Raw genomic sequence first — 19,534 nt, forward strand, 5'->3', positions numbered from 1 at the left:
CAAACACCAGATCCTGTACAAGCAGGACATGGCAGAGAGGACTTAGTAATGAACTTTTAGTTCCATCATTTCCTTGTGCACTCATAAGAACAGGCTTAAACAACTGGGAGGGTGTGTGTTGGGGGAGTGTGGGGTGGAACTCCTTATAAGTACTAATTCAATTAAGTTACTGTAAATCAATTACAGTGATGAGTACTGGTAATAAAAAGTGTCATAGACATCATTATGGAGGTATTAAGTGTGACAACTTTTAATCTTCTGTTCAGTTTCAAAATTTTCCCCCTAAATTTCATGACACCATAGTTTGAGGGAGTTTTGTACCTCTGAAATAAGAAAGCAAAATTTAAACTGGAGAAGATATCATACTTTTATACAGAGCCCTAGTATTTTTGGACACTTTCAAGTTATCTATAAAAACAATTGGATAAATCTGGGGGGATTTAATCTGTGGGGAAGGTATCCTGGATTTTTAATAAGTTAATACACATGTATATATTATAGCAGCAAATAAAACATAACTTAGTCGCTATAATACAATCCATACAACAAGGCTGCTTTTTGCAGCCTTTCAAGGTAAAAAGCAGAGAAGTTCAGCCCACAGTAAATGATGAGATAAATTTCATTTATTGATCTAACTAATGAATTAATTATTTATTACAAAGTACTTTAGTTTACAAGTGCAAATTTAAAAAATAATAATGACCTTCTAACAAGCAAATTCTTATGAACATTAGTAAGTGCAGTTAAAAATATTGATTTCTACATATAAATGTCAGTGCCTGAGTATCAGTCTTCCTCACCTCAATATATATTCTCAGTCATACACGTTTTATTGGAGCTTGCTAACACATTACTCTCTTTGGACTGTTACCTACAAATATCAGTCAAGTTAAAATTGTAGCGTCACTACATTCTCAGCATCCATTATCTTTTCTTTTTAAATATGAACTTTAGCCTTATTTTATTTTTCATCTAACAGGGCTTTAGCAAGGAAATTAAAACAATTACCTTCGCTTTTGAAACAGGGATCTAAGATACAAAGGAAAAGTTTGACGTTTCAAATGTTTTCAGTTTCACTAAACATAATTCAAACAACTCGATTCCAAATTTAAAGGTTTGGATAAAAACTTACCAACCAATCTCTTGGTTTGCATGGCAAATTCTTTACTCTGTTCTGTCCACCTCTCTTTTTCACCTGCTAAACCATTTATAAGACTTGAGGCAGTTTGCATTTTATGTCGGCAACGCTCAGCATCTTCCAACAAAGTCTAGAGAAAACCATGCACCAAAAGAAATTGTTTACAGTCATATATCTGATAGGTCAGAAAAAATCTCTACACCTCATTAAACCAGTAGATAAACAACAGGTTAGAAATATATTCTTAAACATCTCTATCATCATGCAGAGGAGGGAAAGTGAAATGGAAAAAATATATCAGGACAAACTATCAACATCTCCTAGAAACATGACTCAATATTTCTTTTTAATATTTCTGTTCTTAACTTTTATTTTGGTGCAGTTGTTGACTAGTATGTAAAATTCTTGATACCTATTCATTCTGAGGAATTCTACTCAAATACAGTATACACATATAGCATACGTGGAACTTGAAGTTACAGCAGTAGGCACTGAATAAAGAATACAAATAAAATAGTTTTTGATGGGGTGGAAGGGAAGAGGGGAGAGGATCAGAGGCAAAGGAGAGACGTAGAAAGCAAAGAGGCAGCATTCAAATACTATCTATCTTTCAACTGCTGTCCATCAACAAGGAATAATAGTGAAATTGAACGAACACATTAAGTGTTCCTTAAAGCAAGAGTAGAAACTTCTTTTCTGTGAAGAGCAGTTCACCTGCTTTTCTCTCATTGCATTTTCATACTCTGCCTGCACAATATCTAATTCTTCTTGCTTGGCTCCCAGTTCTTCTTGAGCTTTCTGCAGATCCAGCATAGCACTGGTTAGGCGTTTCTCCTGAATTGCTAAGTTAGCCTACAGAAAATAAAAACATAGAAGTGTATTCATACACAGAGAATTTCAAAGTATTTGCTATAATATATTTCAGAAAGCTTTCTGAAATATAGTATACATACTATAATGTACTACATTTCCAAATCAAACTCTTCAGTAGAGATTTCATGACGCAGCAAAACCTTTTATTTGAATTTTACAAAAAACTAAATGCTTATTTCAGATAGCTGCACTTTAACAGTTGCCTTAATGTCAATTAGAAAAAAATAATTAAAAATACTTCTGGGAATGCCAGTCATTCTTCATGTGATACAAAAGTTAGTCTGACATGGCTTGCAGAAGAGAATGATGTCTCTAGAAGTCTACTTGATTTGTCCAACCAATATGCTAGGCTGAAATACAAATCTTGCTCTCTCCTCAGTCATTCCCATTATAATACAAGCTATTCTCTGTTAAACATGCTTGACAATGTTCTTCCTGACTTTCATTCTATCTACTTAGGCCTGTTTTTTTTCTCTACATAACACTGATGAAGAGTATCTGTACAATCTTCTTATGAACTGAGATCTGGAACATTAAAAGAATCAAATCTCAAGGCTTTTTTCTACTTAATTAAAAAATAATGTAGACCAATTGCAGTAGTGTATTTAACTAGATGACAGATGCTTTAATGCCATCCAGTAGGGGTCCAGAGGCATAACATCACACCCACCTCTTTCACAATTTTGACAACTCAAGTGTACAAGTGGAAGTACATTTGAAATATATTTTATTGTAGAAGTACAGTGTTCAAGGTAATAAATTTCAAGACAGGGAACCACCAGTTAAAAGATGGCAGATGAAGTTTCCCACAGATTAAATCCTCAAGTGAAAACAGGTGAGGATGAGAAGGAGCAGAGGATGTCTTCGACTGACAAACATACATACCTTCAAAGGTAATACTTCTTTGTTGATGGAAAAAAACACCGCCATAGCTTTCGTCCATGAGCAAAGGCCAGCAACATTCCCACATACTCTCTTAGCTGTCTCGATGTTGTAGTCCACCATTTCAAAATAAGGACTCAAAAGTTCTACCACTTCTTCGTTAATTGTGTCTTTCTGAAATTGCTGAAAAAAAAATTTTGAAAGTGCAAGTTACAAAACACATGCAGTAAGTGTAAATGATATTTACATGTATTTCAGAACACATAGAACACCAGAAAGATCACAAGTGTTACTCATAAACAACTTATATGAAATTATTTGTCACATGTATCTTTGAGACCTTTACAAAATCATTCCACTCTTATATATACTTACAAAATGGAAAAAAGTTTGCTTTCATTTATGATCTTTGCTATCTCACACTCACTACTCCTGTTAGACAGCTAATCGTTTCAAAATGTCACCGGTACTGCTAAAAAATTTATTTTGCTTAATACAAAATAAGTTTTAACAATCTTCAAAAAGAAAATGAAGAGCTAAACTCTAGTTCAAAAACATACATTCTGCAAGACAGTCCTTTCAAAGGTCAAGCCATCTATCTTACCCTTACATTACCTTGTCTAATTACTGGAATGTATTTAATTTTTAAAGAATTTATTTTTACTATTTTCTTGAAAAAGCATATTTTTCTTTTTTCCTTCTGAAAAGCTCTCAGTTTTCTCCCTCAAATTTATTTACAATGTATAATGAAACCCAATCCCAGACAAACTTGAAAAAGATCTGTTCCCTGAAGCACAAATGGGTTTAATTAAGCACAAGCAAAATTAAATGTTGAAGTCCTATAGAAAATTAAAAACCTTTACAAGAAGATGCAATGTGAATACTACATAAACAGCATCCATGCCACTACCAACCACACAAAGCTGGCCAAGCCTCCTACTAGACCAGGGACAAATTAAGTAAACTCAAAATGCAGAAATCAGGAATGATAGCACTCAGTGGGGCAGGAATATATACCATTCATTCTGATAATGTTTTGGTTTTTGATGGAGAGTCATAGCGTATGATGTGGATTATCCTACATTTCATGGACTGTCTGATGGGGCAGAGAGTGTGATGCAAAACCCTTTGAGGTCTGTCTATCCTTCAGGATTTTTCTTCATTCTTTTCTGTTTCCTGAGATGTGAGTTCCCTTCTAGCATCTAACAGGTATATTTCAGATTCCACTAGTACTGCTCACAGCAAAATGTCTTGAGGCACATCCTGACTATAAAGTCAGCTGAGCAAAGATAAATATTATGCAAGATCAAGATAGATAAATCATAATATTATTAGTTTAAGTTATGAAAAGGGATTTGTGTACCAGTTAGTTAGTCTTTCCATTGCTCTAGACAAATCCTGTGAACCAAAAAAATCCCACATTTTAAAAAGGTTGTGTTCATCCTAATAACCATCTATGCTTTTCCATATCAAAGCACAAGCTAAAATGTTGAAAATTAATGAAAAGTTAAATACCAGAAAAAAAGATGTTTGTTATCAGGTTTAATGAAACAGATAAGTAATGGCTATCCAAACCAAATGCTTCAAGCTTTGAGTCATTTGTAACCTAAAACAATTTCACTGCCTTACTTAGGAAAAATTATAGGTGATTTATAACATGAATTTGCAAGTAGGATTAAAGTTTATTTCATTCTGACATATTTATTCTTAAGCCCTTAACATTTCAGATCTATTGAGTGATTTCCCTCGCACATTTGCTCTCCTGTGAACACCAGAGAAAACACTGTCTCTTATTTTCTTACATTATAAAAATAAAATACATAAAAAAGAAAAAGGTTGCACAAGCACCTGCAGGCTCTGTAAGAAGTTGCCTGTTGTCATCAGCTTCAGTGATTCTTGCCACGACGGGACAGTGCAGCATTTTTCCTGATCGATTTTGACGCGGTTGACTTTGCGCTGGAAGAGCAGCAGCACGCAGTCCATGATGCGCATGATGAGGTGAGGCGGCCGGCCCAGGGTGCGCACCGTGGCAATGTCTGCAGGTTTTATTGTCTAGGAATTGAAAACAAAGGGCAAAGCAATTACTGCTACTGTTTAGTTCATAAAACATGGAGCATAAGCTCACCAACAGTATTAATCAATGGGAGAAAAAAAAAAAAAAACATGTTATTTTTACCTCTAAAAAGCACGAAACTACAAGGACCACCCCCAGTCAGATTTTCACTACCATCTCCTATTGTCTCCTAGGAAACCTCAGCACAGCACCTCCACAGCAGCCCCTAAAAACTCCAAACTACCATGAACTGTTTTGACAATAAAAGAGAGCAAACCAGAAATATCTTGCAATTTTACTTGTTTTTTAAATGCAAACGTATTGACCAGAAACTGTGTCTTGAAAGGAAATACTTTCAGTTGACATCTAGCAAATGAAAGTAAATTAAGGAAACTCGTATATGCATATGTTTGTACCTTCTAATACATCTTACCAGGAATATTCCTGGTGTAGAAGCAGGCCGGCAAGAAAAATATATTATAATAAGGTATGAAAACCTAGACTTTAATAAGTAAGGCTAAATAAGCCTTACTACCCTAACACTGTAACTCATAACTCTACATCATGAATCAGAAAAGACTTATCAGAAAAGTCTGCTGAAGAGGTCTCCTTAGAGAAGAATTGATTTGAGCAAGTGTTTACTGCACCCCATACTAAGCAACAAAACCACTGAACAATGGTGAAAGGGGATGGGCAGATCTGCTCCTACAACACACACAACTCTGAGCAGAAGCTTTGCTTATTTAGAGGCAGTTTAATTAGCCCAAGTACACAACAGCCCAAACAGTAAGCAACAGATTACTGAGTAATCTGAGTACTCAAACAGAGTACTGTGAGTGCCATGACATCTTGCTTCTAGCCTAGCACACGCCTCACTGGGAATTCATGAAGACAGATTTTAATTACTTGTGTCTATGCTTCAATAAAGGGACTTAAAAGCACTTCAGACTACCCAGGTTGCCTTCCCTCTGCCAGCCCTTTGCTTCCCTTCAATATTTTGCTGCTTGTTGAGTTCAGTGTACATCAAATAATTCACCAGAGATTTTCCAGATATCTGTGTGAAAACTTCACCCAGTGTTTCTTAGTGACTGTTAGGAAATTCAGCTCAGCCTTATTTTTGCTAACATAAAAATTGTGCCAAAATTTTTTACATTTAAATTTTATTTAATTTTTTACTTGTTTATAGTTATGCATTTAATGTGCTATTTTTATTACAGGGCAAAATGCAACAAAGTTTTTCTAAACTCTGACAATTCTTACTCAAACTATTCTCACTATAAGTTTAGAAATGCTTATAAGATGTTCTGTACCTACCTTTCTCTTAATGTAGCATTTATCATACTTAAAACATATTAAAAATTGAGTAAAATAGCTAATCACTTTTTTTTCCCATCTGGGTAATGACTTTTCTATTTACCAAATATTTTAATAGGTATTTATCTACTCTGCAAGCAGAATTCTACGATAGGAATCCCTAGCTCAAATTTGCAAATCTGTAATGATTATAAGATTCTCTTTTTATGATAGTTTGCCTTTCCCCTTTAGACATAGGCGAAGCAATTTATTATAGAAAATTCCAGAAATTCAATTTTTTCCAATTGAGAAGTTTTACAATAATGCCAGCATCACTTTTTCTTGAAATCAGGTTTTCATTTATTAGCACCCTACATTTCAAGAAGAGCAGTATTGTTCTGGTTCAGCCTTTTTAGTCAAAAGCAGAAAGTAATCCTGAATAAGATACAGGTCCAGACACATGATACAGGTGCCATCTTTATACTGCAGATGCTGTATAATTAACATTGCTTATTTTTTCACCTGTCAGAATGTCTGCCTACTACCCAGTTTGCTGTTTTGTTGTTGCTAGCTCTTTAACCTTTTTCCTGTGGCAATATATCAGGGTCTTATAATAAAACCTTCTCCCATATTTCACTCTTCCCAGCTGCCAGGTCATCAACCTTCATTTAGACTTTTGCACTCTGTCCTTTAAGCATCATGGCAGTCAGAGGCTGTTAAACATCTCTCAATCAAAGTGAAGTCTTACATTCAGAAGATCCATAAAAATTCTTCTACACTAGATTTCAAAGCTAATAATGCAATTCCTTCAGATCAGTCTTTAACCATCTCAACTACTGGCAGCCTCTCAAATGGAGCGGTGTAATTTCCAGCAAATCTACATAAAACTCTTTGAGGTTTGTCTATCTTTCAGGTTTTTTTCTTCATACTTTTCTATTTCTTGAGATGTGAGCTCCCTGCTAGCATCTAACAGGTATATTTCAGATTCCACTAGTACTGCACACAGCAAAATGTCTTGAGGCCCATCCTCCTATAAAGTCAGCTGAGCAGACAAAGATAAACATTATGCAAGATCAACTAATATTATTCTTTTTCAATCTTAAATGTATGGACATTCTATTAAAAAAGTTTTACAAGAAAAGTATGGTGAAGAAAATGAAGTCTTGATAATGCTACAGCTCCTAAGGAAAGATTTTTTTAAAGACGGAAAATAGTGGACCAAAAAACCCATTGAAAATGCAATTTCTTTGTGAAAACTTAAAATAGAAGGTTTGGATTTGGATGAAATTACAACTGATTTTACATGGAGAGCATTTCACTCATTGTACACAAGCTATTTAATGATAGTATCAATATTCAGTTACTAGTCTAATATTTGGCTGCAGCACATGCTATACTCAATTATAGTTTCAAAGAAAGTTAGAACTTGCCCTTTTCTGAAAACTGACTGTTTTGGGGTTGGTACTCATGTGAAAAAAGAAAAACAAAACAGAACCTAAAAAGCCTCAAAATGCATATACTTTTTTCTATCAAGTGAAGAGCTATGCAATGCACCTGCAATTTTGTGTTTCAAAGACATCCACCTTCTTAGTGGTAATCTTGTACATGGTCCAAGTACTAACCTGTAAGGCTGCCTCTGCCTCTTCCAGAGCAGGCTTGGCAGCCTCCAACTTCTCTTCAGCAATGGCTTTGTCAACTGTGATACTGTCTACAATAGCTTGAGCTTTGTCTTTCACTTTCTGAACATCCCCTTTCACATTCTCAGCAGCCTGTGCTTTTACAGTAACTTCTTTCAATACCTAGAATGTGAGAAAACCCACATGCCGTAAGTTAAAAGAGGGGTTTTTTTGCAAAATCATATCTGATCAATTCCAGAAAACTCAAATACCATCATTTTCTCCAAAATCCTTTCTTTCCAATATTTAACTTCATTTTAATTATTTTTTTCAAAATAGAAGGAATAAAAGGAGAAAAAAAATCAAACAGCAATACACTTTGAAGGTTGTACATACCATGTCAGCTTTTTCATTGGCAATTTGAAGTTCTTTTTCTTTTACCTCTAGTTCTCTGCTTAGAGCAGCCACTGACTCAGAGGCCTCTTTCAATTTTTCCAGACCAGTATTTATTCTGAAGTTAAAAAGCAAAATAAAAAGCATCTCATTCACTATGTAATTTACACTTTCCAGCTATAGAATGAATCACATCAATCAGAATGAACAATTGCAAAAGATGCTTTACACCAAAAAAAAAAAACTTGGACAATAACTTTTATCTTTCTGATATCTTCAGAATCAATAAAGTGGACAATGAAATACATTAATAAAGTTTTTGGCTTGAAATTTTACCCGCTTCTGATCAAACAGTATGCCTATTTCATTGCATAAAATCCTACATGTTGGTTCTATAAATACCACTGTTCCTCTTGAGCCAATAATCAAAGAACTGAGTTCTGTACAGCAGAAAGCATTTTCTGATCACCAAAATTCTGAAAATTATAACCAATCAATATTTCTTATTTGAAGTGGAAACTGAAAACAAACCAAGACCAAGCAAAAGAGAGAAAAATAGTATTGAGATAAGACTTCTCTGATTCAGCATTAAAATGCCCCTTCAACAGTGCTTTTTTTTTCTATCAAAAACTCTTCACTTGGGACTTTTCAGACAAGTTTAAAAGGCTTCTACAGAGACTGCTATTGCAAAGGCTATCCAGTACTTGGACAGCTGAACAAATACAGGAGAACAAAGTGTAACCCCCAACAGATTCAGACAGCGCAACTAAGTTTAAGTAGAAGAAATTGGACTTCATGAACTAATTTGGTAAATTTGAAAGCAGAAAACAGGGCAATACGCTTCTGTTTTACAAGCCTTCACCCTAACACAACTACAGGTTTCAAACTCAATTTGACTTTGAAGACAAATAATGTTTCAATGCCAAATAAACAAGTTAAAGCCTTTCTTTAAGGTTTCCAGCTCTTATTAACAATCTTTCAAAACTGAGAAGGCAGTTTTTCTTAAGGGTGATACCAACTGATACACTAATTGCTAATTTTACATTATAGTTGGGTGCTCCTCACATGAAGATATATCTGCAAATAGATATCACTAGTTTAATAAAGCATCTGAAAATAGGAAAAAGTATATCAAAACCACCTTAATAATGTACAAGTAAAAAACTCAGGAGTCTAAGTGAGGCTCTGTGTTCACAAAACCACTTAGGATATTCCTTACATTTTCATAACAGGAGGTTACAAGTATTCAACAAGGAAACAAAAGTTGCCAACTGGCAAATTAAATGCTATTATCAGTATATTATGAAATTACATGTAGATGTCTTCTTTTACTCTTTGAAAACACGTGGCTATAATTTATATTCACCTCATATTCCTTCTACTTCTATTTTTCAAGCACCAGTACTCTCCCCGCCCTCCAAATATTTATAGTCTTTATCTTATAGGACAAGAGCAACTATAATATTTGAATAAGTTACACCTTCACATAATTTTAGGAATTAAAAATACCTTTTTTCTGTGTGAGGAGACAAGCCATGCATTGAAATGAAGCATACCAGACATGCATTGAAATGAAGTATAGCAGGGGAAGAAAACCACAGAAAACCAGAAGTAACCTGAGTTTACCTGTTTGATAATATTTGCACTTCAGCATGCTTTTCTTTGTATGTGGTTTTGTATCCCTGAATAAAGGTCAGGTAGGATTTGGGAGTCACATGTGTAGAACGTCTGTATCTTTGAAAGTAATCAGAACACTTTTCTGCCACTCCATCCTGGAATGAGCCCATACACTGCACAATTTCCCTCTTTGTATCAGCACTGCAGTCCATATCAAAGGAGGACAGGAAGTGTTCAGACACTTAGGAAAGAAAGAAAGCCTAAATGTAAGTAAATATTTATAAAAGCATCTTAGCTGTAATAAACAAGTCACTATAAAACAAGTCAGCATGTATTATCTTGGCTTTCACCCAGCTTCTGAAAACCCAGTCTTCTTTACTCTTCACCATCAGATTCTGAATATTATTCCACACGTGTCAATAAAAAGTATAGCTAAGGATCTGTCATTATTCATCTCCAAAATGTGCAACTGCTTTTTCACTCTGGACCTAGCTGCTACCTACCAGGGACTGGGTAATCATAGCCTTCTACTATATGCTCTATCACAGACATATTCACAAATAATCTCTTTCTTTAGTAGCATCTTTGCATTCTTTACAAATACTTTTAAGACATCTTCACGGGGAATTTTTCTTTAAACTGTGTTCAAAACCATTCCTCTGTTAGAAATATTTTGACAGCTTAATAAAACAGGCATTTAAGAAGAGAATACCTACATCAAATCTTAGAATCAATTAAGTTTCTTCTGGTAAATTCAACACAATTAAAACAGCTACATGACCACTGATCAGAAATTATGTGTCTGCAAAGATAAAACCTACCCATACCTGCCACCAGCGCATCCTTAGGCCATTGGCTGAACCAATCTATAGTGCACCCAGAAATGAGAGCAGGGAACTTCAGGGCTCTATTTCGGAATTTTTCACCTACTGGTGAAAAGCAAAGAACGACGTGAAGGTTCTGACGGACTCTGGCCATGAAATAGTCATACAGAGCTTCACTGGTTGGAGGTCTTCGTGGATACTCCTTTTTGAAGAAGGGAATGAGGTCACTAATGATCTCATCTACCTCATCACGTGCAAATAAGTTTGAGACCTTTGGGAAAAGGAAGATTTTTCATGCTTTTTGAGATGATCCAAAATAGAGGATACAGCAAAAGGTTCTTTTAATACACACCATTGTAGGAAGGGACATACATCTCAGACACTGAAATTATTAGCACCCGCCAACTCCTTTCTTTAAACAAGAAGTTTTAATGAAGTGATTCCATCAAATAGACTGAAATCGAACTTGCTGTAAATTTTAAACCCCACCCTCCAATAGCTTTCATTCCTTCTCTTTAACTTCTAATAACTAGTAGCAATTACTCTGAAACATAACCCTAAAATAATAAATAAGTAAATAAAACCAATAAAATCCATCAATTCTGGACATGAATTTACCATAACAAAACTAACTGTACACTAATAGTTAATTTAACAGACAACTTTTAAAAACATCAGTAATAGTTCTCAAGTCCAAATTTTTTTTTTTAAAAGCTGTTCTCATGTCCCTTGAGATCACTTCACTCAGCCTAACCTAGGATTTTGTAGATTTTGGAGACTGCATTCATTTTTAATAATACTTTAATGACAAAAAGCACTTGAGTTCTAGTTTTTAGAAGTGTACTCTTTGACTTAAAACAAAATATTCAAATAAACTCTTAAGTTGCCTCACAATTATGAACTTTAAAAAGCAGAAAATTGATCATCTTACCTCTCCTGATGACAACACATTGTTCAAGTATTCCAAGAAGGACTCATCTTTGATCTCATTGTCTGTAAAAAGAAAACAGGTGCCTTTGCCTTTGAGTCCTGCTGTTCTGTATAAGAGTTTCAGATCTTCCATCAAGTTTAAAGTGTTGTATGATCTACAAAAAAAAAATGTTACTTGAACAAATATTCATCTCTTTTTAAAAAAGCCTTCTCACCAAAAGGGTAAAAAAACCTAAGCATATTTAAGTCAGAAACAATGTCTTGGAACTTAAGGCATAAAGGTGCTTATTTCAGATAGGTCCTCTGATGAGACCCACACCAAGGGACATTCCCACATGTGACCCTACAATTTCTTCTTCAGCCAACACACCTGCAAAAGATATAATTTCACTTTGCTAAAATGACATTTGAGTACCAAAATTGACCTGTCCTACAGACAGTTGGGATGGTATTCATTCTGAGGCATTCAGAGGAGGATTTATAATTTTTTTTCATCTTTATTTCAAAAGAAACCATACTGGGTTGAACAATGAGAAATAAGGGAATAATGTACTTGGAAAAGGTTGTCAAAATACTGACAGATACCTAAGATCTACCAGATTAAAGGGCAAGGATAAAGATTCGTCCTCCTCAGATGACAGTATTTCAAATATTACAAGATTAATTCATAAAGGCCTTTTGGATAGACAACCACCTAAAAACGTTTTCAGTACCATTTAATGTACTGTGTAAAGATGCAAAGATAACTTGAAACCGCCGATACTCTTTCTCTTTCTGTGAAGTAAACAAAATAATTTCCTACTGCAAAGATAGCAAAAATTCACAATTATTGTAGAAAATCACGTAGATCTAGTAAGTTTCAAAGGATAGTCATGTCCTTCCACTCTATGTGATGGTGATCAGAGAATGCGAGCCTGTTTTATTTATAGGAAGACTTAAAACACGAAGTACTTATTTAGTTAAATTTCAGGTAATGCTCACCTTGTTAACGTTATCTGGAATGTGTCATAGCCAGCTATGAAGGATGCCAGTCTTGTCAAGCTCTGCTTTCCTGAGCCACCAACTCCAACTAAGAGAGCATTTCCACGAGGAGTGCGAATCACCCGGGAAATCTGTGTAATATATCAGTCATTCATTGCTACAATGTGCAAGAGTCACACATCCAAAAATTCTATGCTACCATATTACTAAAGTTATATTAGAAATGAAGAAAAAATTAAAACTTTAAGGTTTAATTAAAGGATTCTATATTACTATTAATATATTCTGTGGACATTCGTACTTTGCAGTGTTTAGTGTTGACCTGTCAGATAGTATAGCAACCATTTAATTCCATCACTGTGTAGGTTCAGTTATCAGTAGAATTACATCTCCCACAAAGTGCAAGTAAATCTCAGCTGTGATTTCTTAGTGATGTGCTATCACAGCATGTGGGATTATCAAAATTGGGAAATAATTGGGGAAATAATTTCTCCAATACCATGACCTCTGGATAACTTTGGTAAGACTCATCTCATTGCGACTGAAGGACAGGTTGTCCCAGGCATGTTAAATTCAGGACAAAGAGTCTTCAGTATTCTCTGCAGCAGGTAATAACACTGCCTTTATAATGAAACTTGTTCCAATTCTCATTTACTTGACTGTAAAAATGCACAGTATCAAGTATGAATATTTGATCGCAGTGAAACATCTCCCAATTAGATCAACATTTCTTTCCCACTTCATTATTTATATTTTAAATCAAAAGGCAGTAGCTTCCTACTGCTCCACATTTCCCTTCAATTCAGGACTGTGCAATGTAAACAAACAAAGCCTTTAGAATTCAGAGCAAAAAAATTTTCAGCAGTAACTGTGAACTGCATACAGAACTTGTCTTACAGCCCACAGCGAAAAAACAATGCCATGAAACATGGCAGCCCATCAGTTGCAAGAGAACAGATCCTCACTGTACCCAGAAGAGCCTACATTAATATCCAGAGCAGCACAGAGCCAACTCCCTCTCAAAGACACAATAATACCATCCAGCTGGTTAGCAGCTGGTCTCCTCCATACAAGAAATGATGCACGGGATTGGCTTCTGTTCTCTTTATTATCTTGAAGAGTTCTTTGATGACTCCAGAATTCCATCGTATCAGTAAACAACCTGGGAGACTTATTTACTTGCCCTTTCTCTGACTTACCTTCTTCTAAGCCATTAAAGATAGTCATGCCAATTTCCTCTAATTTTAAACCTATTAATTTTACATATTGAATGTAATGTATTTGTTATTTTCCATTGGTTACTGTTTCACAAGAAAGATAAAATCAAGTTTGAAGGCTTACTCTAAGCTTTATTATTTAACCGGAGAAAGAAAATTTAATTTGCACAACATCCCTGCAATACCACTTGTCATTTCAATAATGGCTATTAGATCTGTTTCCAGGCAGAGGCACACAAGCTGTTAATTGGAAACTTTGGATATTTAAGATATCCCTCAGCTTTAACTCATTCAAGCCATATTATCTCAGCTCAGATTAGGCATCACCTCAACTGTGCCTATCTCGCTTTCCCAGGTCTACACAGTTGTTCGTGTTTCCAAGAATTTAAAATCATATAAACACTTTTTATCCAAGCAAAGAATTTTGCATAAAGCACAAAATTATCATTTTATCCAAGCAAATACTAATAAAATATTTCAGGTATTTACCATCTCGCTACCCAAAGATATTTCTGATGGGAGTTGGCTGTTCAGTGAAAAAAAATTTATTGCATCCTAAACTTATATAGTTTTTTCCTATAAATAAATGAGAAACTTATTGGTAAGTGTGATGATTATTTACAATTGTCCTAAAGAAATCCAGAGCAAAACATCATTAATTTTGCCATAAACCTTAGAAAGAAAGAGACTAATTTTGCAAAATAACAAGAATTAATGCAAAAATTTTGAAAACCGCAGATGCAATGTGTTTGTCAACTATAATTAAACTGTTTTGATATTTAATATTGCATTTGGGGGGATGATGCAATTACATATACAGTTCTTAATAATTTAAAAAATACCGAAAACCTCAGTATTCTACTTAGACAACAGGGGTTCTAGTGTTAAAGGAAAAAAAAAAAAGCTCTCCTTTGTATGAGCCTATTCTGTGTGAACAATCATATCAAGCTGTGCTGTGCTGAAAGTTATGGTCAGCTCCAATCCATAGTCAAAAGAACTTTAAAAGTAGTGAGCATACCGTGGATCTACAAAAGAATTTTGGACTACATTAATTCCTACTCTGCTGCGCGTACTCCTTCAGAAACAACCAATTATGACTTAACCTGAATTTCATTTGACTCATTCCAAAGACAGGAAGGGCTCCCAGAAGAATAAAGGAGGAAGGTTGAAATAAAATTAGAATAGCTAGCACCATGAGCCCACCAAACATAAAAGATAGGTATAATAGTTCCATCTGGTGCATTTTCTAAAAAGTTTTTAATAGGTTTTAATACTTAGTCACAGTGTGACGGATCAAATATTTGATAGCAATAAATTAGCTGCTGCAGTTTCAGAAGTAATTTACCTTGATTCATGCATACCTCTACTCAAAGGAGATGTGGGCAAGTGAGCAACAACAAATGGCAATCAAGCAAGACTGTACCTTGACTAAATGAACCATGGCATCCTCAAAGAAAACCATGTCCATTCCAGTACCACGAACATTCTCATTGTATGCTTGCAAAAACTTATTTAAACGATCCCGTAGCTGATTAAATGAGAAGATTGGTTCATAGATTTTGGGAATATCTAAATTAGCTTCCTCTGGTTTCTCATCTAGAAAAAAAAGCAAGTAATAAAACCTTAGCAGTTTAAAGAATTGACAAAGGTTCAATGAGGGGACAAGTAAGTGAAGATAACTAGAAGTTTCACCACCCAGAAGCAGGTTTATTATACATAATATTATATATTAGATGTACATATGAGAGTGCTGAGTACACCCTGCCTGCAAGAAATGGTAATTTCAGCAAAGTAATTTTGAAAGACAAAATGAGAAAAAAAACCCTAAATAGCTGTCTTTATCTGAAACTTGAATGATGAAAAATGATACTTGTTTAGCTGCTTGGAAAAAAAGTAGCATCAGAGAATGAAGGTAAATAAATACTGCAGTTTAAAATTGCAAATAATCTTTTCTGTAAAAGAAAAACAGTCTAAATTGATTAAATAATTGCCCTAGAAAAAACATACTCTTGAAATTAATAACTGCCACAACAAAAAATATATTCACCATGAATTAGCATACATTTGTTTCCTTAGGTGATATAAAAGGCACAAGTCAATTCTCAAAGAAAGGAGGTAACAGTGCCACTGCCTCATTTTTCCATTCATAACATTAATCATGCTGAAAGGTGACATGCTTTCATTCATAAGAATTCTTACAGCAAATAAAATTACAGAAAAGTTGAGATCATCAGGGACCTCTGAAGGTCATCTGGTCCAACCCCATGCCCAAGATGGGCCACCTAGAGCTGGTTCTCCAAGACCATGCTCAGGTGGCTTCTGAATACCTCCAAAGCCAGACTCCACAACATCTCTGGACAACCTGCACCAGACTGCCACAGTGGAGAAAAATAAATAAAAAAAGAAAAAATAATAAAACAAAAGTGATTACTGATGTTCAAGTTCTTCAATAGATTTTATCCAGTATATCTGTGTCTTTCTTGTATTGGGGACCACAGACTCAGATACAGCACTCCAGGTGTAGCCTTACTAGTGCTGAAAAAGGAAAAGGAAAACCTCCCTTGGCCTGCTGGCTATATTTCTTCTAATGCAGCTCAGGGTGTCACTAGGTTTTTTTGTTCCTGCAAGGGTACACCAGTGGCTCATGTTCAGGCTGGTATTAACCAGCACCTCCAGGTCCATTCCTGCAAAGCTGACTTGCAGGTGTGTGACCACCAGTGTATACTGGTGCGTGGGACCTGTCCTCCCCAGGTCCAGGACTTTGCACTTCCCTTTGTAGAACCTTATGGAGTTCCAGTTAAGTTATCTGGGAGCCAGCACAACCTCTGGCATATCAACCACTCCTCCTAGTTTTGTGTCATCTGGGAGCTGGCTTGAGGGTGCACTCTGCCCCATCACCCAGACCACTAATGATAATGTTGAGGATGGCTGGGCCCTGTGCTGACCCTTGGGATACATCATTAGTTACTGGTCTCTGATTAGACTTTGAGACACTGAACACCAACCACTTTCCGGGCTTGACCACTCAGCAATTTTTAATCGATCTCACTTCTCATCCAGACCATATTTCATTAAAAAATATCTGACAAATCTCATTGAAACAGTGCCAGTAGACAGACATCAGGGGGCTTTTGGTTGGTCATTTGGATTTCCTCAAAAATAATACTAGTACAGTACATTTGCTCTTATTTACATACATTTAGCTCAATTACTTTCAGGATTTTGTGATCTATATATGCTACAGGATGTATTGTTCTAGTTATTCTAAATCATTCAGTTTTGCTAAGCCTCTTCTAACTTGCTGAAGAAATATATAATTCAGAACATTATCTTTAATTGGTATAATTAAAATCAATGAAATAAATCATCCAGTTAAATAAGTATTTCCCTAAAGTTTAGTAAAGCACTAGAAGCCAGTGTGAAGGTAAGGGACAAAAAGATGGGGAAAAGAACTCCAACCCCCAGGTAAACTCAACTGTATTTAGAATACTGTCTGTAACTTTTTTCTTCCTTCAAATTTTTCTCCATTTCCTTTCTATTCACCTTTCTAATGCTCGTGCAATTTCAAAGGAAAAAGCAACAGAAAAACAATAACAAAACTAAAACCCCAAAATACATATTTAAAACATATTTTAAGAAAATTACATTTTACCACAGAACCTACTCTATTAAAATACACAAATTATTAATTCTTTTTCAGCTGTCCTTTATATTGCATTTTTTGTTTGCTTGAAGTCACCTTAATTTCAGAACTTTTATCCCTATATTGCTTCTGCATATGAACACTCCTCTAGATTAAATCTAATTAAATCAATTGACTTCTTATTTTAACCTGTAAAAGCATTGGTTAAACTAAAGGAATACTCCAGGTGGAAATCGATTTCTTACAAGTTGAATAAGACATTTAAACAAATTAAACCTGATAAGAAACTAATAAGAAATACATCAAGAACTTAACCTGCAGTGATACTTTTACAGTTTTGAAAAATTTAAAATAATTATATAATCTTAATTCTGTTTCTACAGTTTTATTATTAATGTCCAAGGACAGTATAATCAAGTACAAAACCTAGGAAAGGGCAGACTTTTCCATTATTTAGAGCGGCAGCCAGCAAAATTTATTATTTTAATGTCTTGCTCAGTCTCAAGATTCATAATCAAAAGTAGTAACCAACAATCTCAAAAACAACTGATAAAAACACCTTTGAATAGGTAGAGGGTCTTGAGATCACTAGCACCACAAACAATTCCTTTGAAGCTAAGATGTAAAAGTTGACCGAGATCTAAGTCATCCTGTATTTCTCTCAGGGACAAACATATTTTTTGCTTTTACAACTCAGAGACAAAAAGATTATCTAGTACCAGTAAACATATTACTAATCTGAGCATAGGGCTCTTTGAAGTCAATGTCAGAGGTCATTCTTAATGTATTTAAGAGCTTAAAAATCAAGGTCCTGCTCTTACACTTCCACCATAAGGGGAAATACTAAGTGCCATTATAGGGACAAATAAAACAAGATGATGCCTGTTATTCTTTTCATTTAAAGCCAAAACCAGAAAGGGCGTTCTCAAGGCTCAGGACTTAGGTTAGGTTCTGAAATCTATCGAGGGCAAAATATAGCCTTTCTATATGAGAGTCTCCCACTTTGTATTTAGATGAAGTTCCATGCTAAAAGGCCCATTATAATACAGGTACGTTTAATCTGTCACCAAAAAGGCAAATAATTTTGAGAAATACCTTTATCATTTATCAAATGTTGAGAAGTACATTTATTTTTCAGTTCAATATGATGGTTTCTAGTGTGGACTTAAATTTTCACATTAAAAATCATTCCTCACTCTCTCAGTATGCATTCTGATTTACATTTCAGTCTTCTCTACACTGATGAAATTTAGCAAGTTATTTAAGGCTGTAATTATTTTCTTTCTTACACTAGTTTACTTTTACTTCTATTTTATTCCTTCCAATGAAATATGTCCTATCCTTTATTCTCCTTTTGTCACTGCCTTCTGTCTACTTCAATCCTTCAAGGGACGGTTCAAATAGCATTGGCCATTCATGCCAGTCTCCCATTGCTCCACTCTCCATCACTGCAGTGATACCAACACAGATAACTGAATCATCTAACAACCTTCCCTAAACCCAAACAAATGTTTTCTGTTCTTTTGCAACAATTGATAAATATTCCCAGGTAATTTAGTGAGGTCAGCGATACCATATTTTTGTTTGAAAGACATAAAGGTATTTCTATCATACGGGTTTTTAAAGAGGTTTAACTAGCATTCAGGAAAATTTGAATTAATAGTCATTTGTTACATTTAATAGTTACTTCCTAAAGAGCATTGGATTAGCCCAGAGACAGTATTTTTTAATCACATTTCTAGGGCATGTTACCTTTATCTACTACTGCAACCCCACCATTTTAGGTCATTCATGAAAAATTTCCTTGATCCTTTTGGAATAAAAAAGACTCATGCTCACTATTTCTGCCACACCAATTTAAATGAAAGCAAGGCTCTCCTATACAGACACTGGATATCAATACAGACTTAGAAATCTCATTAAAATAAAAATTTGCCACAGCTGGTAACATAGATTAGCTTCAAAGCCACTGGACAAAACAGACACTTTTGATGCAAAAATTTAGCATGCATTTTTACAACATATTTTTTGTAGTATCTAGGATTATCACATCCCCTTGCCTAGTTTTATAATT

General features: G+C 34.9%; 1 protein-coding gene across 1 annotated transcript in view; it reads right to left on the bottom strand.

Moving 5' to 3' along the window:
* The window catches only part of DNAH5 (dynein axonemal heavy chain 5), a 113,959-nt gene that overhangs the window by 23,485 nt on the left and 70,940 nt on the right, over positions 1–19,534 (bottom strand). Inside the window, exons 52-62 of the mRNA XM_054285448.1 lie at positions 15,241–15,413; positions 12,601–12,731; positions 11,621–11,774; positions 10,693–10,960; positions 9,875–10,106; positions 8,252–8,366; positions 7,862–8,038; positions 4,742–4,945; positions 2,897–3,076; positions 1,853–1,990; positions 1,133–1,268 (exon numbers count right to left, since the gene is read on the bottom strand). Coding sequence (XP_054141423.1) covers positions 1,133–1,268; positions 1,853–1,990; positions 2,897–3,076; positions 4,742–4,945; positions 7,862–8,038; positions 8,252–8,366; positions 9,875–10,106; positions 10,693–10,960; positions 11,621–11,774; positions 12,601–12,731; positions 15,241–15,413 — 1,908 coding nt within the window. The remainder of the gene's footprint in view (positions 1–1,132; positions 1,269–1,852; positions 1,991–2,896; positions 3,077–4,741; positions 4,946–7,861; positions 8,039–8,251; positions 8,367–9,874; positions 10,107–10,692; positions 10,961–11,620; positions 11,775–12,600; positions 12,732–15,240; positions 15,414–19,534) is intronic.

The sequence above is a fragment of the Melozone crissalis genome, unplaced genomic scaffold (assembly GCF_028551555.1).
Source record: "Melozone crissalis strain CALT ecotype California unplaced genomic scaffold, PUWL_Pcris_2 ptg000042l_1, whole genome shotgun sequence".
NCBI classification, from domain to species: Eukaryota; Metazoa; Chordata; class Aves; order Passeriformes; family Passerellidae; genus Melozone; species Melozone crissalis.